This window comes from Martes martes, assembly GCF_963455335.1.
Source record: "Martes martes genome assembly, chromosome: 4".
Lineage (NCBI taxonomy): Eukaryota > Metazoa > Chordata > Mammalia > Carnivora > Mustelidae > Martes > Martes martes.
Genome location: NC_137891.1, coordinates 41,227,633 through 41,253,676, shown reverse-complemented (window position 1 = coordinate 41,253,676; position 26,044 = coordinate 41,227,633). Strand labels below are relative to the sequence as shown.

General features: G+C 41.8%; 2 protein-coding genes across 3 annotated transcripts in view; one reads left to right on the top strand and one right to left on the bottom strand.

Annotated features, from left to right (window-relative positions):
- Window positions 1-3,650, top strand: part of INTS8 (integrator complex subunit 8) — a 49,803-nt gene extending 46,153 nt beyond the window's left edge. Inside the window, exon 27 of the mRNA XM_080802631.1 lies at window positions 2,709-3,650. Within this exon, the coding sequence (XP_080658757.1) occupies window positions 2,709-2,825 (117 nt within the window). The 3' untranslated portion in view covers window positions 2,826-3,650. The remainder of the gene's footprint in view (window positions 1-2,708) is intronic.
- On the bottom strand, window positions 2,830-16,394 carry CCNE2 (cyclin E2). 2 transcript variants are annotated; one of them, XM_080802634.1, is made up of 12 exons: window positions 16,274-16,394; window positions 15,091-15,126; window positions 14,904-15,000; window positions 14,772-14,825; window positions 13,688-13,839; window positions 12,673-12,808; window positions 10,340-10,486; window positions 9,058-9,153; window positions 7,647-7,781; window positions 5,623-5,734; window positions 4,679-4,836; window positions 2,830-4,306 (listed from the first exon to the last, which is right to left on the bottom strand). In XM_080802634.1, the coding sequence occupies exons 2-12, from the start codon at window positions 15,102-15,104 to the stop codon at window positions 4,193-4,195; spliced, it is 1,215 nt and encodes a 404-aa protein (XP_080658760.1). In that variant the 5' UTR covers window positions 15,105-15,126; window positions 16,274-16,394; the 3' UTR covers window positions 2,830-4,192. The 2 variants fall into 2 exon arrangements, with proteins under 2 accessions (XP_080658760.1, XP_080658759.1); XM_080802633.1 differs by lacking the exon at window positions 16,274-16,394 and adding an exon at window positions 16,065-16,091.
- Between the last annotated feature and the right edge of the window lie 9,650 nt (window positions 16,395-26,044).

Here is a 26,044-nt window from a genome sequence, read left to right as displayed (position 1 = left end):
GTTGGTCTCCACATGAGCTCATCTAACCAACCTACTGGCTGTCCCTCTACATGCATCAAAATACGTGATCTGTTAACCCAGTACCCCTAGCTTTACAGGTTCCATTTTTACCCTTACTCTGAATCAGCCACCCACACCCATAGCCAGGCCTTATTGTCAGTTCTACGTAAGATAGATCTAGTAATCTATCCAGTAATCTATCCCTCTCTTACTTCCTGGCTCCCATGTTCCTCCTTATCAGTGAGATGTTCAGGTTCAAGACCAGTTTTTCCTCAGTCTGTTGGTGCCTTCCCAGCTTCCCATCCTTCCCTGCTCACTTAGGTATAGCTAATACCAGCCTGTGTGCTGTCAGAGATACTGAATCAGTTGGTCCGAGATGAGGTTCTGGAATCCACATTTTAAGTTTGGCAGGTCGTTCTGATGACAAACCACATTTGGAAACCCCTGCTTGTCTATGGCTGACTGTCAGAACTACACTTTGGTCAATATTTATAGCATCTTTGCTTTTTTTGGTCTTTCACTTCACCTGGAAAAATCCCTTTTCAAAAATTTAAGCTTTTTTTTCTGAGCCAGAGTCCAACTGGAAAAATTCCTGCAACCATAGAAGCTGGTGCCACTACCAAACCCTGGTCTCCAGCCTTCGCTGGCCCCTCATCTCTTGTGTTATGGCCAGCAGTCAGGGGTCTACTTTTTCACAGACTAATTTAGACTTACCTTCTGTTTAGCCCCCTGTCCTTTCTCTCCCTATTCTGTACTTCCTTGCCTGTGTTTAGACCAGAAAAAAGACTGACCAGCTCCTATCCATATAGGAATTGTCATTTTGGGAATTGTGGCCATATGAGTACAGCTTCAAATCCCTCCTTCCCACCTTTAAAATCTGTAACTGTGGTCACCACTAGGTGCCCTCTTAGTAAGAGGTTCTGTTACTCCTTGATGAAGGCAAGTTTTTAGGCTTTGATTCTATCTCTTCAGTGACCTTTAACTAGTTGTCTCCTCTCCTATATTGTCAATCTCCCCCATAACTTATAAACTATTGGATCCTTGACTGTGCCTCTACCTCCCTCTTCCCCTTCTCTGCCTAGTTTTTTGAAGCTCTTCGATCCAGTGTAACTCACCACGCCTGTTACCTCAAGGTTCATTCAGCCTTCTTTTAAGGCTGTTCTTCAGTCCTTATCCTTTTGTTTATCTCTCACTTCTTAAAATTTATTCCTGTGTTGTCCCTGACATCATTTTTACTGTTCTTTTCACTGTTAGGACTTTTCTTCTTTGTGGGTTATCTCCCTCTGTCTGCCCCTTAACTTTGATTTCCCCAAAAACTTGATCCCTCCATTATTTCGCTTGCTTTGCGTCCTCCCTCGGTAGCTCCATCCACTTACGGTTTTGACTGCTACCCACAGAGTACATTGTTTCTCTCAGATCTCTGGGCTATTCCAATTTTGGTCTTCTACTTTGGACTTTTATAGCCAGTTTTCTTTGTGACATCTTGTTTGTTGGAAATTATTCTCTAGTTATACCCTAGGACCGTGTTTTTCCACGTGCATTCCTTCATATGGAATATTGTCCAGCAAGTCTTCCTACTTTCTGATCATTTCTGGGTAGTCAAGCTACATATCAGAACAGTCTTTGTTTTTTAAAGATGTTCTAATTGGGTTTCTTTTTTTAATTTAAAGGTGTAGATTACTTTAAACGTAATTCAAAGATACTGAAATGCTCTCACAAAATGCTCCTTGGCGGAATACTGTGAATTTTTAGTAGGCTGAGGTGTTTCTTTCTAATCATGAAAGAAGTGCAGTACTATATGCTGTTACAGTGCTGAACAGCTAGCTGTTTTTGCACATTAAAAAAGTGAAGCCTTTCCTGAAACATGAATTTTGATTTTTTAAACTTTTGTTGGAGCCCTAACTTAACTGTAACAGATGTGTCAAGTGACATGTAGGGGTTTTTTACTGGTATTTTTAGTCAAACTTACATGAATTAATGTTACTGTAGATAGAGTCGTCTCCCCCCTTTTCCACAGGGTAAGTTCCAAGACCTCTCTGGTGGATGCCTGAAATCATGGCTAGTACTAAATGCTACATGTACATACCTATAAGAGAGCAGTTATAACAATATACTGTAATAAGCTATGTGAATATAGTATCTCAGAGTATCATCGCCCTTCTTGTGATGATGTGAGGTGAATGATGTAGGCATTGTGGTACAGTATTAGATTACTGTTAACTTTTTTTTTTTTTAAGATTTTATTTGAGAGGGGAGAGAGCAAGCAAGCAAGAGTGCAAGAGCAGGCGGAGGCTTTGATCAGCACTAAACCACTAAACCAGGCAGAGGGAGCAGCAGACTCCCCGCTGAGCAAGGATCCCAATGTGGGGCTCGATCCTAGGATGCTGGGATCGTGACCTGAGCCTAAGATAGATGCGTAACTGACTGAGCCACTCAGGCCCCCCTACTGTTGACTTTCTAAGATATGTCAGGAGGAGGATCATCTGCTTCCAGACCCTAGACCTTCAGATAAGTGGCTCAGCATCTCATTTTTAAGAGTGGCTCTAGTCCGTTTTTATTAATGTCTTCCATACCTCTCATCATTTACAATTAGAGGTTAACTAATCATTAAACTGAGTGTTAGTATGTAGGTAGTTTTATATTATGTATACTAGCAAGACTTTATTTTTGACCACACCTGTAATAATGTCACTTTTTTGTTTTGGAAGATCAAAGCCATCGGCCAGACAGAATTGAATGCAAGCAACCCAGAAGAAGTGTTACAGCTGGCAGCGCAGAGAAGGAAAAAAAAGTTTCTCCAAGCAATGGCAAAACTTTACTTTTAAGCAGTTAGTTAAAATTTTTTAACTTTTATTTTTTAAACAATGGGCTAAAAATAAACAGTATTAGATTATATAATACATATTTACACATTTAGTGGTGTTTTCTTTTCAGACAATACTGAAAAAATTTAAAAACAACTATACAGAAGACTTCATACCATAACCATAGCTTAAATTTATAATTTCTTCAAAGGAAGAGATTCACATGTCCAGTAACAGAATAAACTAGCAACTTAGTATAATTTGTTTCCTATTTAGACTCCCTCTTGAGGCTGAAATTTCATTTTTTAAAAAAACTAAAATATGTCAAAGTAGCTAGTCTATATACAGCAAGTTCTTATGTCAGGTTTTTTTTTGTTTGTTTTCAATAAATAATCTAGCAGTCAGTATACATTTACTACTTTTCTGCCTTATGAAAATAAGTTTAGGTCAAGTGTTAAGCTTTATCACTTTGACACTATCCTTAACTCATAATGTAGGAATTTAAAAAGGACCTTAATAATTTTGCAAACATAAATAGTCTTAGTCACACTAAATTAAGAAAAAGTCCTTAGGGATATCTTGGAGTTAGTAAAGTGACTTTCTCATATAAATAGGTTGAAAGGGTACTTCTTCACTTAAATTGTGATGTACAAAAAGTTATTATAAAGCAACCTCTGTGTCAAAGCCCAAAGTAGGAGCTACAACATTTATCTTGTTTAAAATTTCTTTGGTATTCCCCCTTTTTAGAGCACAGTTTAAACACCATGTTCATCTAAGCCTTATTGGTTAAAAAATGTTATGGCAAGGCAAATGTATCAGTTAAAACAGATTAAAGTTCACCATTTGTAAAAATTCAAGTTTTATAATAGCTTGCTACAGCAGCTATAGATAAATTAGTCACCTTATTATAAAACTAAACCTTTGTAAACAAGTTTAAATTTTATTTTCAAAAACCAAATTGCACTAGTCAAGAATATGAATTTTGCGAATCTAGAAACTAGATTCAAAGTATTGTATTACTCAGTGTCCCCTTTAAGGTAGCACTTGTCTAGTCTAAAACTCCAATGATAAAATTCTTAATTTATCAAGATAAACATAGTAACACTGGATCAAAAAAATTGTTACGGCATAAATTGTCGCTGGCTTATATCCAGTCACGCTGGGAATGAAGTCATCTTTGTAAACAAGTCCTGCTGTTTAAACAGCTAACCTAGGAATTTCTTCCTTAATGCCAATTTTAAGTGTTTTTTTTTTAAATCAAAGAATGGCAGTGAAACTTCTGAATTGGCTAGGACAGTCATAGCACTACTTTCCTGAAAACTTTAGTAGTTCAGTTCTATGAAATTCTACCCAATACTCAATTCCAACTTGTTTGCCAGTTCACTTCTTTAGTGTTTTCCTGGTGGTTTTTCAGTGCTCTTCGGTGGTGTCATAATACCTCCACTACACACTGGTGACAACTGTCCACCCTTTCTGAAGGTGTTTACGTAATTTACTTCATCCTGTACATGTGAAGAAATCATGCAGAGATTAACAGGTGAGCATAGACAGAGTAAAACAAAACCCAGATTTTTTGGGTATTAACTTGAGACTACGTAGGCCTCATGTAGTGGTTTGTCTTTACAAGCATGACTAATCACATTTTAGAGATACAACGGTTTGAACTGCCTACAGCTGTATTTTTAAAAACTCTTATCTGGAATACTGGCATTGATTTTGAGACACTCCACAAATCTTGCTGTGACATTAGTGTGCCCATAAGAACTTTCTAGCCCCTAGTAGCCTAAACCATTGCCCTGAAGTATTTCTAGTATCCTTACTATCAGTTTCAGTGACTTACTAGATAAAACCCAGAAGCCCCACAAGAAACATACCAGCATAGCCAGATAATTTGTATGTGTCTGGATATTGTGTCTATCTTCCATAGAAATCTTCTTAAAAATCTTCAGCTTCACGGGACTAGTACTTTTTACTACACTGACAAAAGGCACCATCCAGTCTACACATTCAGAAATGTTGTCCCATTCCAAACCTAGACAGAGGAAAGTTTAGGAAAATGTGAGGGTTCCATCAGAAACTGTCTTTAAACATAGTTTGAGAGTACTAAACTGCTTTAACTTGTTGGAACTTGATTCTGGCCTTTTATTTTTTTAATTTATTTATTAGAGAACACATGATAGCAGGGGGAGGAGCAGAGGGAGAGAGAAATGGAGACTCCATGATGGGTGTGGAGCCCACCATGGGGCTCGATCCCATGACCCAAGATCATAACCTGAGCTGAAATTAAGAGTCAGACACTTAACCCACGAGCTATCCAGACACCCTGATTTTGGCCTTTTAATAATGTGACCATTCAACTTAGAGCCTTTTCTTTTAAAGGATGTATTCATTTGAGAGCACTTGAGCAGGGAGAAGAGTATAGGGAAGGGCAGAGGAGCAGACTCCCCAGAGTGCAGAACCCAAAACAGGATTCGATCCCCCAAACCTGAGATCATGACCTGAGCCAAAACCAAGAGTTGGACATTTAACCAACTGAGCCACCAAGACTTAGAGCTTCTTAATACATATGAAACAAATTGTCAAAACCCAAAGAACTCTTAAAGCAGAGCTTTATCCATGTTGACTAACTTGAAATGGATATAATTTACATTTGATCTTTCTGTTTATGGATATATATTGACAATTAGAAAGTACTTCTAACAAAAGGGAACATAATGGCTAAACTAATTTTCTTCCATTTTAATAGGAAGCTGAAGTTGATAAAAGCCCCTTTAAAAGTTGTGAACATGTAAGAAAATAACAAAATACAGTGCCTTACCTGAGGCTTTCTTCACCACTTCAATAGAGGTAAAGTGGCATAAGGCAGCGGCAGCCAATATTCTGTATTGGAACTCTAATGAATCGATGGCTAGAATACACAGATCTAAAAGCTAACCAAGGAAAAAGCAAAAGTATACATATTTAAGAGGAGAAAGGATGAGTGATACATGTTGCTACTAAAGATCAGTCAGGTACAATTTTAGAGTATTTATGATGTGGATCCATATGACAAGAATTGCTAAAACTAAGGGATCCAAAGATAATTTTCTTGAGAGTGGTGGCTTGAGTTAGGAAGTGAACAGACAAGGATTGTTAGGATGCGGTGTGCTGTGTAACAGTAGGAGGAGCACCTAATGCAGGGTGGGGAAGACTTGTGCTGCTTGAATCCTTTTTTTTTTTTTTTTAAGATTTTATTTATTTCAGAGAGAGAGAGAGAACCAGAGAGGGAATACAAGCACAGGGAGTGGGAGAGGGAGAAGCAGGCCTCCCACAGAGCAGGGAGCCTGATGTGGGGCTTGATCCCAGGACCCTGGGATCATGACCTGAGCCAAAGGCAGACGCTTAACGACTGAGCCACCCAGCTGTCCTTGTGCTGCTTAAATCTTAAAAAACAAGACAGCTAGGAAGATTGGGAGGTGTAGAGTATTTTACATATAGGGAACAGCATTTGCAAATGAGAAATGAGACAAATGAGAAAGTATTCCTTGCCCTTGGAACTCCTAGTTCAGAACAAAGGAATTCCTGTCCTTCATTCCTTTTTTAAGTGGGGGGGGGGCAGTAGCTGGAGAGGGATAGATTAGATCATAGATTAGCCTAGGTTAGATCATAAAAGGTCCTTAAGAATTCTAGTTCTGATTACTGAAATTACTGGAGGACTTTAAATCAGGAAAGGTACATTTTAAGAATGATCCTTTAGAAACGTGTTCCCTCTGTATCTGCTTCACTGTAGTCTAAACAGTGAGATTAGTTAAAAGGCAGTATAATGGAGAAGAATGGTATAAAAGGGCTAGATTTCAGAGGCCTAAGGTGAATACCTGCACAGTGGAATAAACTTAGGAACAGAAGACTTAGAAATAAACAACGCAGAAACAGTAATTACCAGTTTATCAAATGTTTGTTACAAAATGTTATAAAATGAACCAATTCTAATATTTTACTGGTAATTCAGTGTTAGTGTTCATAATTGTGTTGACTAGATTTACAATAAAGCTAAGTTTCAACCTAGGTTATTTAAAACCCATCCCAGTATACCACAGTTCCTTCAATTCCATATGTAAGCTTTTCATATCCTACACAGAATTAGAACATAGAACAGTTACAATGGCCTTTAAGATACTTAGGAGAAGCATGCAGGAAAGAACATTTGTTATGCTAGCCTAGGAAAGCATAATTTGAACCCAATTTTTTAAAAAAATAATCTTAATTCTAAAGTACAAAGTAGGTACTCTGTGTATTCAAATGAGAATAAGAATCATACAAAATAATTTCACATCATACTGAAGACAACTGGCTAAATGCCTTTTTTGATTTTATGTATCAAAAAGAGGTATTTAACTCTACTTTGAACTCTAAGAATGAGAAGTATTCACAATACATTTAAAAATTTTTTTAAATTTTAATTTTTTTTTAAAGATTTTATTTATTTATTTGACACAGAGAGACCACAAGTAGACAGAGAGGCAGGCAGAGAGAGAGAGGAAAGCAGGCACCCCGCTGAGCAGAGAGCCGGATGCAGGACTCGATCCAGGACCCTGGGACCATGACCTGAGCCGAAGGCAGCGGCTTAACCCACTGAGCCACCCAGGTGCCCTCACAATACATTTAAACTCAAAGTTTAAAAAGGGTGTTTTCTAGAATTACTAAACAATATAAATATTGGGAACAGAATTTTATGCATCAGTTTTGTTCTTGTCAATTAAGGAGTGGATTTAATTCATTATGCCTTTTATTGTATAACTTAGTTAAGACTTTAAATGCACTGAACGGCTATAATAAACATTAGCATATATTCATTGAAAATACCTGAGCTATTTGAATGAACTTTTCCTGAGAATACTGAGGTAGAAGAACTTTAGGAGTATCCTTAAGAGCATCAACTTGGAGGAAGAGATTTAGCCAGGAGATGACTGTTACAGGACAGAGTTCCCATTTTAAAGCCTGTTAATGGAATTAAAATACCTGTTAATAAATGTAGATATGTATACACTGTAATACATAGCTACTTTACTAGTCATTTAAAAACTCTCTGCTTTAGGTTTATTTCTTCCTAGGAATTTTATTGACCCTTATTTTTATTAAAAATATTTATAGATACCTCAGGATGTAAAGGTGCTTATATTTTACAGTCTACTAATACAGGCCCCTTTATAATTCTCTAGTTGTCTTGATTTAGAAAGCTCACTACGTCTGGTATTCATTCCTCCTCTTCTCATTTCTTGCAGCCCCTGGTCTTCCACATCTATTATTATTTATTGAAACTGCCTTTGTAAAATTGTATTCAGTGACCAAAGCTAATTCCATTTAGATCTTTTCTTTTCAAGATCTTTGATGGCTTCTCGTCAAATTTAAAAGCTTAGAACAAAAAAGACAAATCCCGATTTATGATATCCTCTCCTCCATGAAGCCCTAGGACTTTACCATTTACAAGCAGTCTAAAATAATTAGGTGAGAACAGTGTTAGAGAAAATTCCATCTCCTCTATACATACTCCTTATGGTGTGCTTCAAGCCTGAATCTGAATAGGGTTATTGTTAGAATGGCATCTTTCTGGTAACCTGATATTTAACAGAGCTACGAATATGAATGTTTATAGATTGTAAACAATTTACAAAATATAAATTTATAATTTATAATATATATAGTTTAGATAATCTATAAAAAGTCCTTGTTTTCTGGTGTGTCCTATATATAAACTCAGGGTGTTCAAATTTAATAACATAGTTTCTAGTTGCTAACATTCAGCCTTTACTTTAATTCAGGGCCTGATTAAACACCTTTATGCTTCTCTTCTCCATGCTTGTTAATAGTCCTTTTTTGCATGTAGGAAGAAAAAAGACAATGAAATAATTTTCATTCTGTATCTACTGGAAGAAGGGGGGAATATCAGAACTAAGATTTGAGAGTCATTGTTGGAATTCATTTGTATATACAAATGAATTAGGCTATACTAATTATACTTTTCAAAGTGTTTTCCTTAACTTTAAAATTAAGAAAATAACATATTCTCAATAGAAACAAAGACACAGAAAAAGAAGAGTCTACAGGTTATGTAAATTCCACTCTATCTATACCATTGTCAGTATTTTGATGCATTAACCTCTTTGAACTGGATCCTAATGCTGAATGAAACCTGTTTTCACTATTTACATTGGTCTTTCAGATTCAGTAGTAACTACTAATCTAGTAAATAGCAACTAGACAATAAATTTATTACCTTTAATATAATAAGTTCCATTCTTAAGATATCCTCTTCACTGCAGGCACCATCAGTAACATAAGCAAACTCTTGTAGCTTAGGAGCATATATTTCCTTTTAAGTGGATTTTTAAAAAATTAAGCACAGTTGAGATTGAGATTAAAACAAAAGGTTATACAGAAACCACATACAGGCTTCATTTTTAAGGACAGCTTCATAAAGTCATTATGTGTCTTAGTAACAAGATTTTTCACAGATGTAGGAGTCTAATAAATTAGCCAACTACACTGACACCTATTTTCATAGACTTGATCTTGAATTTCAATTAATAAACAACTAGAATATCTTAAAATATTTCAGTTAAAAAATAAAAAGCCAGACTTTTTATAAGATTGCTTAGTATATTGGCCAGACCAAAACAAGACACTTCAACAAGGTCTAGAAACTACTGAAAACAGTTACTTTATAAAGGTGTGGTACATCAAGAAATATGTTGTGCAGTTTGGCTGACAGGTCTGTCTTAACAGCCCAGAGAAAAACAGAATAATCAGAGTAGAAGAGAGGCCTGCTACAGATGAGAACAGGTTAAAAATCAAGAATTCAGTCTAGAAAGAGACCTGAAACACACAGTAAGGATAGACCGAACACAAAATTATGTACTAAATATGGCAGAATTGAGAGATAGCTCTTGGTGCTCAAAAGACAAATTTGGAAGAAAAATACACTTAAATTAAGGCCTGATTCACTCCTACCCTCAAAATGATGACAAGTTTCAAAACTTTCAGAAGAAAGTATGATATCCAAAGCATATTGTTTAAGAAAAACAAGATTGTGTGAAAGAAAACCTCAGGCAAAAAAAGGGTTGCCTTCCATCCTGGCAGCACCACCCAAAAACAGAATATAGACCATTCAGTATATATAGACCATTATTTTAACCCAGCATAGTATTTATTTCATTTGATTGGTCAGTTAGTTTTCAAAGACCATTCTATTGAATGCAAGTGCTGTATATGTATACAGACCACCCTGCTGGTATATTTTGTCCAGCAGAATGAACCATAGGACATTTCACCTAGATGCTTCCAGAATCTAAACCAGATGCTTATAATAGGCTCAGATACTAACAAAGGGAACTATATTTATCTATCCAAATCAATAATATTCAGAAAATGTTCTAGGGGAAAAAACCCACTCATCTTTCCTATAGAGTTAATGTCAAAAGCTGTATTTGTTGGGATTATTAATGTGTTGATTTTTAAAAGTGAGATATATTATCTATGGATAAAGCTTGAGAACTCACCTCAAGTTTGGAAGCAATGAATAATGAGGTAATTCCAATGAGTTGAAGCATATTTTTATTTATATCCTTTTGTGTCAACATAAATCTATCAAAAAAGTCTTGCGCAAGGTAAAATGTTTCTCTATGAAGTGTGTATACTTCACATACCTAGAGAAGAATCCAAACATTTAAATATTCTATGCATTTCTCCAGATTAGAAAGTTCTCACCTAAAATACCAGTCTTTAGAATACTTTCAAGACCAACTTTGCTTTTTACGATACCAGAGCTAAGATTGGGCAGGGGTAAGGAGGGGGGCAGATACTAACATATACTAGGATATAGGATAAAAGAATCTATTACCATCCACATTTACTTACTAGAGTTTTTTTTTTTTTTAAGTTATTTAAAGATTTTATTTATGTATGTGTCAGGGAGAGCACAAGCAGGGGGAGCGGCAGGCAGAGGGAGAAGAAGGTTCCCCACTGAGCAAACAGCCTGATGGGGGACTCGATCTCAGGACTCTGGGAACATGATGAGCCGAAGGCAGATGCTTAACTGACCGAGGCACCCAGGTGTCCCTACTGTTACTAGTTTTATATATGTATTTTTTTCATATGGACTTAATTTATCCTCAAATATATTTATGCTTTTGCTGACTAGTGGGAACGTTTTTCCATTAGTTTCCTAATTGTTTATTGCTGGTAAGTGGTTATGTTTTCATGCTTAGTTTATAATTCTAACAGCTCGAAATGATTCTCTTCACTGTTCTAGGTAGACATTTAACTACAAAATAACATTCCTTTCAATGTTTTTAACTTCATTTTTTTCATGTTTTACTGTGTTGGCTAAGAATTTTTATAGAAGACAACTGAATGAACAACATTGGTGACAGACAAAGTCTTGATCTCATCCCTTGTTTCTTACTATAATGGGAATTTCCCTAATGTTTCACTATTGTTAATAAACAGTATCTGTCATGTCCATACTTAGTATAGGAAAAGCTTTAAATTCTGAACTCCAGGAAGTAGCAGCTTTATCGCCATTTTGAAGATGAGGAAACAGGGACGGAAGTACATGAGTTTCTAATAAACAATGTGTTAAGGAACTCTTAGTTTACTACATATTTTGAAATGAGGAACAGAAACAATTTCAAAAAATGTCTTTCAAGTCTATTGACACTTCATGATTTTTCTCTTTTAAACTGTTAAGATAATATTGAACCATCTTTGCATTCATAGACTAAAAGGATATACTAAGAAAAACTAGAGTTTAACACTGCTGGATTGATCATATTCTATAGTTTTGCATATAATCCTATTTAAGGGAAGATAGCAATAAATTTGATGGGCAACTACGGGATAAAGTCAGTGTAACCATAAAAAGGAAAAAAAAAATCTACATAATTGTGCTTAGGTTGCTTCCATGATCACTAGGCACTCCAGAAGTAAAACTTCAGCCACCTTCTTGTACCCACATGACTGAAATATCTTCCCTGCTAGTCAGAATAAGAAATGATAACCTAACTCAAAAGGACAGTGTTTTATAGTCTTAAAAACTTTTCTGATAGCTTCTGAGATCTACTCTGCCATGTATTATTCCACCGAAAAGCCTATAGTGTTTCTCCCTTAGAGTGCACCATCTCTATCAAACACAGGGAAACTACAGAGTAAATATCCAAGGGCTGGAGAAAAATCAGTTTGTCATTTACACAAGTAATTTTCTCAATTTTAGAGACTTGGAATTATTATCCAGAGAAAAGGAATGGGCCTAAACAGAACATTCTGTCACAGATCTTTAGAGATTTGGAGATCACTGTTACTCCTTTAGATTAATGGTACAGTGTATTTCAAAAAGGAGTAAAGGTATGTAATAAAGGGAAACTACATGAAGCCTAGAGGGCTTAGTGCCTCTGAATATTCAAAGACTCCTTATCATTTAGGACCTAGAAATCAGGATTCCAAATCATAATTTGATTTTGGTGATGTAGAAAAAGGACTTCTGAGGGCTGAAGCCTAGTCCTGGTTCTTCACTTTGCATAGCAGAATTCAAAACCTTGTCAACTATGTATATATTCTGTTTATCTTGATTATCCTCAGCATCTAGTGCCTGGTACACAGCAATTCCCACAGACACCAGGAATTCTGAATTAAGTTTAGGTTGTATGGGATGCAGTAGCTGTGTTACTTTATTCTCACAAAGCAGACATTTTCCATTTTGGTACTGTTAACTGCAGTATGTACCCCCCAAAAGATGGCTGCTGAAAATATACCAAGGGCACATGGAAAGCACATATACATCTAAATACTTTTCTATTATACAGAGATAAAGAAAGTTTGTATTGATGGAACATACCTCTAAAAGCCAGTCTAGAAGTATTGACCTCATCTGTGGTTCCAAGTCAGAATGCAGAACTTCAAAATGTTTGTCATGAACATATCTGGTCTCCTTTTTTAGCATGTTTAGCCAAACATCCTTTGAACATCCCCAACTATAGAAGGGGAGAAAAGAATATGTGACCCACATAATATTCAAGCTACCTGTTTTACAAAGAATCAACTTCAGGTATTGAAATACAACTTTGAGTTAGAACTTGGAAGGAAGAGCTCTTAAAGTAAATTAGGAAAAAATTGCTATTTTAGCTTTTAGAAACTATTTCTTTAGCATAAAAAAGCAGAAGCCTGAAATTGTACAGCAAGAACTTAGACTACGGCTTTCAAGAGTGCTTCCCCCATTTATAAATTAAAAGGTTTCCATTTAAGATAACAATATTTTCTCAAGAACAATATTGCAAATTTAAATATTTAAGCATATAATCCCAGTAGAGACAAGTTCCAGTCATTTCCAAATAAATCAATAGTAGACTCACCTAAAGTGGTGGTGGCTGGGACACAGTATAGTAAAGGGGAGGAATGGTGAGTTTAAATGTCTGCCCATTAATTTGTATATTAGAGTCAAATATACTACGCTACGTGTTTTGTATAAGCTGTACCTCTTAGTCATATTAACTAGAAAAAAAGAATTGAATATAGGTATTTCTAAACTTGGTAAGAAATAGTTGATCCATCAAATGAAAATGTCTTTTCAATGCTTCCTTATTACAATTTAGACAAATGACTTAAACCTCATTTAAAAAGCCTCTAATGAGGCTTAGAGTATTCAAGTAAATGGAAAGCACTTCATAAAATCAGTATTTTAAATATCCATATCCTTTGCAAACATCACCATTCTCAGTACATGCATAAATATTAGTAAAGCAATTTTTGGATGTTTTTTGGTCTTACAATGAAGGCAAAATAGGATTCAAGATAGTGTAATATACTTAGTACAATTTTAATCTTTGATATTAAATTACAAAAAATGTTCTTACCTTAAATCAGGCAAAGGTGACGGATTAATAAAAAGATTTTTAAATCTGTAATTTGTAAATCTGGAGAAGTCACTTGTTCCTATTTCTTTGTGGGGTGTTTCAATGATAATACAAGGACTGATCCCCCCAGATAATACAGGTGGCCAACAGTTCTGTCATATAAAACAAAAATTTGTGTGAAAGAAAATCAGCTTTTGTCTTGGATGGTAGTATCTCTAAACAGTCTATAGTTTTCCCTAACACCACTGTTAGTTAACCACTGCTGACAATCTAGTCGACATTCATATTTTAGAATTAAGACACAGTTCATACCAATCTTCATACATAAAGAGTAACGGGTGGGGATGTTTTAGAGAACAAAATACAATTCTGGAAATATACAAGACATTAGATATTGGGGAAGGGAGTAATAACAAAATGCATCTGTAGTCAAACACTAATAATCACTTTCAAGATCATAAAACTGAAATTCTCCCTCGTTACAATAGTGGTAAGGGCACCTTGTTTTATAAAAAGCTCCTCCCCCCCACCCCAGTTAAGTCTGCTCCCATACTTCAGAATACTGTAAAGCAAAACCTTAAAAGTGGAATCAACTGATGTCAATTACTTAAATAGCTTTTAAAGGACCCTCTCCCCAACCAATGCTGGTTTCAAAGAACCATTGTCTCTAGTGTTCTCTGTACCACACATAGGGAGAATAGGTAGCAAAGGGCTATGTGCTAGTCTGTCAGTGACTTCCATCCTATTTATGCCCCAAGGAACAGCTATTAGGACCCTCCACTATAGTCAGAGGGAACAAAGAGCAGTACATTGGACAGATTAGGCGGGCCCTGGTGCACCAGGCGATTCCAAGAGGGAGGGATTTACAAAGAGGAACCAGCTGCTTCAAGGCAAACTTGCTCTGCAGCTGTAGTAGGATTCAGGCACATACAAACCACCCAAAGATACGGGCCTTCTGCTGACCTCTAGGGGCATTCGAAATAAAAGTGTCAGAGGTATCTTTCTATTGCATAGCAATAACACAATTCTATTATTGGTCCTGCATTTGTTTCCCCCAAGCCCACCCAGCCCAGTTCTGCATTACCCTAATCTCATACTGATGCTTCTTGGTGACCTCCTCTTTTCTTTTTTTGACATCCTGAAAAATAAAAAAGACCATTATTAAACTGAAGTCTCAGCAAAGAATTTCTTCTCTCTCCTCTCTCTCTTAACTCACCTGAGCTGTTTTTCTCCTCTTGGCCTGAATTATCTGGGCTTCCTGGGGGGAGTCCGTCTGGCTGGGCTGGGGCTGTTGCTTAGCTTGTAAACGGCTACTACGGTGAAATTTTTAAAAGAAAGTTTAATAAATCATGCGTTTAAAGCGCAGCAGCGAATTTTTAAACATGTCTACAAGACATTGTTACCTGCGTCTTGACATTCTCTTCAAGTGTGTGAAATCTCTGGAGGGGACAGGAAAAACGGGAGTCAAATATATTGTCACCCATATTCTCCCAAGTGCCAATCAGACGCTCAGTCAGGGGTTTCGGCTAAGTCCCTCAGGAGATGGCCTGAGCCATTTGACCATGCTGTCTTACGCACTACAATGGTTATCTCACGGTATTAATTTTGGACACATGCCTGCGTCTCCTCAGTTGAATAGACAGCCGGGACGCGAGTGTCTTCAAGAATTTACAAAGCACCCCAGCAAGGAGGCAGATCTCCCCCAAATGGGTCTTTTCTGCGCCCTCTATCCTCTCTCCCGGAACCCCAAGGGGGGCTTGGGCAGCGCCCCCACGTCCCCCCTTCCATCCAGGACGAGTCCCGGAGAGAGAGGGGGTTGTGGAGGCGAAACGCTGTGGAGAAGCCGGTTCCGCGCCAATTTGGAGAGCGGCGGTGGCGGGGAAGCAGGGGGCGGAGGGAACGGAGACTTGTGTCACGTCCTTCAGTCTCCGTTCCCTCCTTCCCAGCCCCACCGGGCCCTGCCTGTTGCTTGAAGGGGCACCGGGACCCCGACTCTAGATGGGGGTGGGAGTGAAAGGAAAGAGAGTTAAAGGGGGAAACTGGGTTGGTCAGGGAGCTCTTCGCCCCGTGAAGGGAACCCAGACCTCTATCCTCCCTCCCGCGGGAGAGCTCCCCTAACGAGCGTGGGCGAGAGAAGCCCCTAGAATGAGGGCATTTTTCCGTGGCCTCCCCCTTCGGGGCAGCCTTCCACCCCCGCCGCTTCCCCGACTCCCTGCCAGAGATCCTGACAGGGACGCAACGCGGGAAGCCATCCGCCCCAGCCGCCTATTTCTCAGCCTTCCCATTTTTCCTCATCTAGGCTCCCGCCCGCGGGAAGAATCGGCCCCGGGGGCTTTCTTTCCTCCCACACTCCACCCTACGCCCGGCACCTCCTCACCGCTGGACCCGCTACCGCTCCGCTCTCAGCTGGCGCCGGCGCCAACCCAATATATAGGCCGGGCCGGGCCCGCCCCGCACGCATGCGCCTCAGACTGACACCTCGGGACTGCGCGCTCCCCTCTCCCGCGCGCCCGCCCCGCAGGCCCGCGCGCCGCGCCCTGCTCTCAGTGCGCGCCCGCCCACCCCGAGGGGCCGGGGCCCGCTTACCCAGGCCCTCAGTCCGCGTTCACCTGCTCTCCACCTCACCTGCCTGCGCGGCCCGGAGGCGAGAGGGAGCCTCTCAGAGGCTCCTCCTCCGAGGACTGGTTCCCCGCCGCTCTGCTTCCGCATCTCCCGCCAGTACTTTCAATTTCCCTCCCGCCCTCAACTCCCAGGTCCCGTCCATGTCAGGCCGCGGCTCAGTCCCGGCCTACGGCCAGGTGGAGGCAGCACGGGCGAGCATAGAGTAGTGAGGTAGTGGCCATCCTGCGGCGCACCGTGGCGGTCCCGCTAAGGCCTCAAGGAACCCGGTTCTTTCGGAAAAGACTCTGGGGTCGGATGGGCCCGCCCCTGCGGGAGGAGCGCCGCTTCGGCTGGCGAGCTGGCCAATGGGAGGCGAGGACGGCGGCACAACGTGGAGCTGCTGCAGAATGTAAACACAGCCCGGCGCGCGGCGGGCCACGTGTGTCCCCGCGCGCCACCCGTCGGGTCTGGGACCACCGGGGCCGGCCGCGGCATCCGAGGGCAGCCATTCTTAGGAATGCCTGCCTTGCACTTGTTCCAGCCCGCCGACGGAGGTTCGTATCAACCCTCTTCCCGCTCCCCGCTCCGCCGACTGGTTACCTCCCATGGATGGGTCCCTCCGCACCCCGCCGCCTTTCCCCGGCCCGGCGGCTTCCCACTCCGAAGTCCCCGCGCTCAGAAAACGATCGCGCCAGGCCGCACCCTCCCTTCCTGTCCTCCGGACCTGAAGTTCCGGGGCCCCCCACGAGTAAAACGTCTCTCCAGAGCGGTACCGGGGGCGGCATCCCGCCTTCCCCTGAGAGCCGTAGCTCTCCCGGGTTGGGCCGGGAGAACTGCCCCCACCACGTGCGGCCCGCGGGCCGACCCGCCGCGCCCCGCCCCGCCGTGGCCAGCGCGCCCTGCGGAGCCCGCGCGAGTTGCCCGCGCTGGAGGGAGCCGCCCGCCTCCGAGCTATAATAGCAGGAGGCGGGCCCGACGCGTTTCCTTCTCTTTCCCCCCCTAGCCAGACACAGGGGTACCCTCGCTACCTCTATCACCGCCCCTCTCCTGCGCGCCCCGGACTGGCCGTCTCCAAGTAGGACAAGCCGTTGATAGTCCGCCAACAGGTTTGGCGGCGGGAGAGGTGGGGCGGGGACGCCTACGGGAACAAAGACCCCCGCGGCGGAGGAGCCGAGCGCAGGCTCCCAGGAACTCGCGGCAGCTCGGGCCGGCCGCGGGCTGGTGGCTTCGGCGCTTTGCCCTGGCCCGGCGCGAGGCGCTGGGGTAGGGCCGGGGACACGAAGGCGCTCGGGCGGGCGCGGTGGCGCGGCCCGGGCGGGAGCCCTTCCCGAGATGCACCAGGAGGCGGCGGCTGCGGCGGCGGCCGCGGGACCAACTCGCGCCCCCGCCCCGCGCTCTTTGTGCGGCTGGATCCGGGCGGCCCTGGGAGCCTAGAAATAACCGCAGCTCTTCGGGATTTCGGGCCCGCAAGGCCAACTATTTTTCATGCTCCCTCTCTGGATTCTTTTAACGACAGTCTCGTGCCGCCGGCAAAATCATTGTTTCTACCCGGTATTAACGCAGGAGGAAATAGGAAGAGCCTTGCCTCGGGTGGCATAGTATCAGAAGAGGCCCAGAATCTTGTCGGTCCCAAGAAGCTTGATACCGTTATAATGCTTACGATGGCGCTCTCGTTCCGGGAGGAGTTGCCTCCGTTTGCAGTCAGCTCAGAACACTTGGCGGTAAAAAGCTTAGAGATGTCACAGCATGATGGTAAGAAAAGGGAGGTCTTCCAACAAGTGTATGTTACCTTGACGGACGCAAAACTGGCGGCCTAAATGAGTGACGATGATAATCAAAATATACTGAAAACTAGGGATGGCCATGAACATTTGTAGGATTAATCTTGGAGTATGTATGTATTGTATGCCCAGCACTGGGCTAATTAATAAATTACTTGTAAACAAGACATGTAATTAGAAATGTTCTTTGTTCAGTGCCCTTGGCTATGAAGTGAATACAGTGCAATCATAGTAAGGAAGAAATCAGAAGCAATCTCAAGACTGCTTTGTCTGGAACCAACAGGGTGAATACTGCCATATTACAAACAGCTGGCCAATGGTTAAATGGGACTAAAAAGAACATGGGTTTACTCTCAGATGGACCCTGGTTCCAGTCCTGCTCTGCTGCAAGATACTGAGTTCCTCTGAGCAGGGGTTTTCTCCTGAAAACATAGAAGATACTCATTTCAAGGCTCTTTCTAAAGATTACATTTGATAATACATAGAGAGACCCTCTCTTTTCTATGTTACCTGTCACGGAGAGATGCTCAGTCCTAGCTCTTTGTTCCTCCGTCCACCCCCCTTACTAGTTTACACCCATGGAATTTGAGTTGTTTGAAAGATCTGCAATAAAACGAAGCAGAATTAGGAAATTGCTGTTTCCCAGAATTTTGTTCATGTAGTCATCCTTTTGGATACTTCATTTTTTTTTTCCTTAAGATTTATTTGTTTGACAGAGAGAGAGAGAGAGAGATCACAAGTAGGCAGAGAGGCAGGCAGAGAGAGAGAGCGGGAAGCAGCCTCCCTACTGAGCAGAGAGCCCAATGTGGGGCTGGATCCCAGGACCCTGAGACCATGACCTCAGCCAAAGGCAGAGGCTTAACCCACTGAGCCACCCAAGTGCCCCCAGACAAAATTTTTTTAAAGTTTTAAAAAGTTTTTAAACTTTTAAAAACTTTTTAAAACTTTAAAAACATTTTTTAATTCAAGTAATCTCTGTAACCAACATGGGGCTTGAACTCATGACCCCCCTCCCCAAGATCCAGAGTCATAGGCTCTTCCAACTGTCTAGAGGCCAGACACCTCTAGACATCATCTTTTTTTTTTTTTTTAAAGATTTTATCTATTTGTTTGACAGAGATCACACGTAGGCAGAGAGACAGGCAGAGAGAGGGGGGGAAGCAGGCTCTCCACTGAGCAGAGAGCCCGATGCGGGGCTCGATCCCAGGACCCTGGGTTGGTGACCTGAGCCGAAGGCAGAGGCTTTAACCCACTGAGCCACCCAGGCGCCCCTAGACACCATCTTTCAATGTTATTTTTGTTGCACATTTTAGTCCCCTCATTTCCCACTGATCTCACTTTTACAATTCACTTATTTTGCATGACCTCAGGGTTGTGAGATTCAGCCCGGAGTTGTGCTTTGTGCTCAGCATGGTGTCTGCTTAAGATTCCTTCTCCCTCTCCCCCTCATTCTCTCTCTCTCTCTCAAATAAATAAATCTTTGAAAAATTCACTTTGAAATGTATATTCTTTCATGCTTGTGATAAAGTATTGGCCTCTACAGTGCTTTTATTTTCAGGGGGAAAAAAGGACAGGGAGAAAAACTAGAATTTTAGAGGAACAGGTTTTTTAAAAAAGGCCCAATGCACTTATTTCTTGCTTCTGTACCTTTTCCTCTCCACACCTCCTCTGCAAAACCTTCCTAAACCCCTTTCTCTCTGCTCTTCAGTTCTGCTCACCTCACAGTACAGTAATTACCTATTAAAAATGTCTTTTATCTCCAACTAGGCCTTGGATCTTTTTCATTTTTTTATAGTCAGTACCCAGCAGTTCAAAGGCCTACAGAGTAGGACCTTGGTAAATACTGAATTGAATTATGCGTAGGATATCCCATTACAGAACTTCAGTTCTCTAAGGCTAGAGTGATGGCTGGTAGAGTTATTCACCAATTAATAATAAGGTTTTTTAAAATCCTATTTTTTAGAAATTTTTAGATTTACAGAAAAATTGAGAGGGTAGAACACAGCTTCCATATATTCCTTCACCCTCCCTGACCACCTCAGTTTTTCCTGTTATTGACACATTAGTGTGGTACATTTATTATCATATGAATAATGTCAATGCATTATTATTAACTGAAACCCATGCTTTATTCAGATTCCATCAGTTTTACCTTAATGTCTTCTTATTGCTGCTGGATCCAAACCCATCACATTTAGAACTCATGCCTCCTTGAGGTTCCTCTTGGCTGTGACAGTTTCTCACTCTTTTCTCACTGTCTTTATGTCTTTGACAGTGTTGAGGAGTGCTGGCCAAGTATTTTGTAGGATGCCTTTTTTTTTTTTAAGATTTTTATTTATTTATTTGACAGAAAGAGAGAGCAGGAGTGGGGGGGAGGCAGAGCAGAGGGAGCCAGATGTGGGGCTCTATCCCAGGATCATGATGGGAGCTAAAGGCAACCACTCAACTCACTGAGCCACGCAGGTGGCCCTTTCTAGTGGAATTTGTCTTATGTTTTTCTAATGGTTAAACTGAGGTTATAGGTTTGGAGGAAGAATATCACAGAGTCAAAGTGCCATTTTCATCATATCATATCAAGAGTACATACTATCATCGCGGTTTATGACTGTTGATGTTGACCTTGATTACCCAGTAGTGTTTGTCAGGCTTTTGCATTGTAGACTTACTTCCCCCATCCCCACCCTCAAATACTATACTGCTTGGGAAAAAGTCACTATGTGCAGCGCACAGGGAAGGAGTGGGGAGCTATGCCCCTTGCCTTCAAGATAAAATATCTATGTTATTTATTTGGAGTTCTGCTAGATTTGTTTCTTCTATCCCATTTACTATCTCATTCAGTGATTTGTTTATATTAGTATACACTCTTGGATATTTATACTTTTTGTTTTGTTTGTATATTTTGATGTATAATTCAGTATTACTTTATCTTGTTGCTCAAATTGTTCTAGCCTTGGCCAGGGTATTTTTAATACTTTTTTTGGTCATAGAGTTGATTTGAAATTAAGCAAAAATGAGTATGGCTAAATGATAACCAGTATATCTCATATGAAGAGGGGACTAAAACTTTTTTAACATTAAACTTGTTTATTCATCTTAGTCAAAACATATCAACAGAGAAAAAAATCCTTTCATATTTTAACACTGAATTGCCCATTAGACTATTCCTTTAATTGCCTCATCAAGGACATTTTCCAGTAAACCTGTTTTGTCCCTTTTTTTGTACTGCTGAGTGCTGGTACTATGACTACTAGTATAGTTTGACGCCACTGTCTTCATTTATGCTAGGACACCAGCAGTTTTTACCACCACTGCCATTTGCATCATCACAGCAAACATTAACACCAGGAAAACAGTTTTGACCTTGTGGTCTCCTTGAAAGGGGCTTTGGGACTCCAGAGTTTCCCAGATCACACATTGAGAACTGCAGATCTAGTTTCCAAAGCAGAATGCTAGGAGTCATCTTAGTTATTCCTTTCTTCTTTTTTCTGAGCCTCATAATTATAGCTAGTACTTCCTGAGCAGAGCTAAGCTCTACTTTAAGCTTTTCCATTGTATTAACTCCTGTGGTCCTGCACCAGCACAACGAGGCAGGTGCTGTTATTGTCATCCCTACTTCCCAGATGAGACACAAACGTAGTGTCCCTGGGGCCGATGGCAGGGTCTGACTTCAGCACTCGTGCGCTGTGCTGCGCCCAGTTACCACCGGGTCATTTCCAGATTAATCCTTTTCTCCCTCCCCCTTAGTTCAGTATGACTCCAATCTCTCCTCAGTTAGTGCAGTGATCTCCTAACTGGTTCTCCTGACATGTGTTACCCCCTCTAATCTGCTTTCCGATGTATTGCCAAAGCTTTTTTCTTTTCTTTTTTTTTTTTTTTCAAGATTTTATTTATTTGAGAGAGAGAGAGAGAACATGGAGAGGGAGAGGCAGATTCCCTCCTGAGCTGGGAACCTGATGCAGGACTCGATTCCAGGAACCTGGGATCCCGACCTGAACTGAAGGCAGATGCTTAACCCGCTGAGCCACCCAGGTGCTCCCTAAGCTCTTTCTCAAGCACAGATTTGCCCACACCACCACCACCCTGCTATCGATTGCCTTGGGGTAAAGGCCAAACACGCAAAGCCTCTTGCACCTGGGAAATTCAACTGCAGAGCTGTTCTACACACCCCCGCCCTTCTCGACTGGACCTTTGTACCTGCACCTCCCATTCTCCTCTCCTCCTCTGCAGCCTTCCCTCAACTAATTCCCACAAATCCATTAATACTCAAACACCACCTACTCCGGAAAGCTGTCCTGCTCAGAGGCGGCGGGCCTCTTCACACTCTTTTCTTCCCAGTTCCAACGCCCCCCGCCCCGTGCCAGCTGGCCTCTACCAGGCAGCAGGGAGCTCCCTGGGGGCAGGAACTGTGTCTTTCATACCTGACACCCACGTGCCTGGCCAACCACAGTCCCCTTCGTGGAATGAATGGAGGGGGCAGCCAAAATGTGCCGATCCGGTGGGCTCTCCTAAACCAGACTCCAGGGACCAACCATTCCCTTTGCAGCAGGTATGTTGGACTCAGCAGAGGGGCATGGCTGAGTGCTGCCCTCTAGAGGCAGAGCTGTTTCTGGCATCTGGGATTCCAGAAGCACCTAGGAGTCTAGGCCCAGAGAGCCTGGCTCTGTGGGAGCTGCCTTTGGCCACCCTGGGAGGCTGGGGGGGGGGGGGGGGGCGGGGCGGCACTTGAGAAGAAAGGCATCTTAACACATGGGAGCTAGAGCCCCTTAGAGATAATAGGTGTAGCTTCTGAAGGGTTTGTGGTAACTCCACGGTGCAGAGAAAGAACAGAAATAAACAGGGCAGCCTTGGAAATCTAGAAGGTCCCGGTAGGGGTTGAGGTTGGCAGGTAGATGCAGGGTGGATCAGCGTGCTCTAGGCCATGCACTGTTCTTGTTAACTGCAGGGGATATGACAGTTAACAAGAAATGGCCCCTAGCTCCATCCAAGAGCTATATATATCTCTGTTGGGGTGGGGGACAGGGTAAATGTGTAACAAACGACTATCATTAAACAGTAGAGAAAAGTGGGGCGCCTGGGTGGCTCAGTCGTTAAGTGTCTGCCTTCCGCTCAGGTCATGATCTCTGGGTCCTGGGATTGAGCCACATATTGGGCTCCTTGCTTGGCAGGAAGCCTGCTTTCTTCCACTCTGATTCCCCCTTGCTTGTGTTACCTTTCTTGCTGTGTCTCTCTCTGTCAAATAAATAAAATCTTAAAAAAAAAAAAGCAATAGAGAAAAGAAAAAAAACTAATATGATAGAAGGAACTACTAAGTTGTAGGAGGTAGGGAGTGAATTGGGAAGGACTCACAGAGGTGGTGACATTTTGTCTATCTCATTCATTAATTCAACAAACACTAGGACACAGTAGTAAAGCAAACAAAATTCCTGCCTCCTTGGAGCTTAATACTAGTTAAGGGGTATAGAAAGCAAGCAAACATAAGTCAGATAGCAATAAGAAGAAAAAGAAAAGCGGTATAATGTGCTGTAAGGTGCTATATTGGATAGATTTCAGGGAATCTGAACAAGTCAAGTGAGAGAACAAGCCATGCAGATGAGGAGGAAGAACGTTCCAGGCAGGGGAACAGGAAGTCCTGAAGACCTTGGCTTACTTCATGGACAACAAGGAGGTCAGTATGGCTGGAATGTAGGGAGGGAGGGACAGAGGAGAGGCAGCAGGAGGGAGCGTTTACAAATGACCCGTGGGACTGCTGGGTGGAAAATAGACTCCGCAGGGAGGTGACTCAGTAGACTAGAGTGATCCAGGTGGGAGAGGATGGTGACTTGGGACAGGCTCGGGTGGTGGGGTTGATGAAAGCTGGGTGCATCCGGAACGGATGTTGAAAGTAGAGCTGAAAGGATGTGCTGATGGATTCCTTGTGTGGGTCAGGGACAATGCAGAAGTGAACAACTAGCTGAACGGCTGTCATTTATTGGAATTGGGAAGTTGAAAGGAGGAGTGGCTTTAGGGCAGAATGAAATCAAGAGTGGGATTTGGACAGATTAAATATTAAAACCTTTCCCTACCTTTTATTATGAGAAATTTAAAGATTTATTTATGTATTTTAGAGAGAGAAACAGAGCATGGGGGAGGGAAGAGGAGAGGAGGAGAGACTCTTTTTTTTTTTTTTTAAGATTTGTTTATTTAATTATTTGACGGAGATCACAAGTAGGCAGAGAAGCAGGCAGAGAGGGAGGAGGAAGCAGGCTCCCTGCTGAGCAGAGAGCCCGATGCGGGGCTCGACCCCAGGACCCTGGGATCACTACCTGAGCTGAAGGCAGAGGCTTCAACCCACTGAGCCACCCAGGCGCCCCAGGAGGAGAGACTCTTAAGCAGATTCTGCACGGAGTGCAGAGCCTGACATGACACAGGACTCGTCCATCTCATGACCCAGAGGTCATGACCTAAGTCAAAACTCACTGCACCACCCAAGCGCCCCTATTATGAAAATTTTAAATGCCCAATAAAGCTGAAAGAATTTATAATGAGTACCTGTATATCCAGCACCTAAATTCCATCAACGTTTTGCTATTCCTACTTTATCATAGTTCTCTCCATCTATCCATCCCTCTGTCCATCCACTATTTCATCTTATTTTCCGGTGCATTTCCAACAAAGTGAGATACCACTGTATTTTCCCCTGAATACTTTGGCATGCCTAGCATTAACAGAGTTCGATATTGATTTAGTTGTGTGTGTGTGTTTGTGGTAAAACTTATTTAAAATGAAAAGTACAAACACTACATATACATTCTCAATGGACACACTTTTGTAACCCAGACTCCTGTCAAGTTATAAAACATTACCGTAACCCCCAGAAAGTTCCCTTTCCCTGGCAATCCCCCCTTCCACCTTCCACCATCGGGGAGCCACGGTTCTGGGTTTTTCCCACCACAGACTGGTTTTACCAGTTCGACGCCAGAACTTTGTATTACATACAAACTTCGTTATACGTGTGTACACACATGTACATGGAATCACAGTGGCTTCTTTTTTTTTTTTAAGATTTTATTTATTTATTTGACAGACAGAGATCACAAGTAGGCAGAGCGGCAGGCAGAGAGAGAGGAGGAAGTAGGCTCCCTGCTGAGCAGAGAGCCCGATGCGGGGCTCGATTCCAGGACCCTGGGATCATGAACTGAGCTGAAGGCAGAGGCCCAAACCACTGAGCTACCCAGATGCCCCTCACAGTGGCTTCTTAATGCGTTTTTGACTCTCACCCATCCTGCTGCATAGACCTGTACTTTGTTCCTTCTTATTGCTTAGTATTCCATCGTATCTGTACACCTGTTTATTTTTTTAGTTCCTGGCTATTTTAAGTAAAGGTGCTGTGGACATTTTTGTATGTGAACATTCCTGCTGTGAATACTTGTGGACAAACATATTCGTTCCTTTTAGGTATATACCTAACAGTAGAATTTCTGGATCATAGAGTAGGAATATGTCTCAGTTTTATTTAAAACACACACACACACACACACACACACACACAACCACCATCACCAACTTGTAATGAGCACCAGGTGTTGTGTGGAAGTGTTGAATCACTAAATTCTGCACATGAAACCAATATCACACTGTATGTTAACTAACTGGAATTTGAGTGAAAACTTGAAAAAAAAAACCTGAAACAAGACAAAACCTGTCAGATCTTTTTTTCAAAGGTCCATCAACAAAAAGAATGGGTAAATACATGGTGGTCTAGTCACACTGAGGAATACTGGGCTAGAGTTAAAACGAAGTAGAGCCACTCGTATCAACATGGATGCTTTTCAAAAATATGGGGGGAAAAGCAAATTTTAGATTGAAACACTCGGTATGATACCATTTATATAAAGTTGGCAAGCGTGTGAAACAGATATTACATACAGTTATTTATTTTTTTTTAAAGATTTTATTTATTTATTTGACAGAGATCACAAGTAGGCAGAAAGGCAGG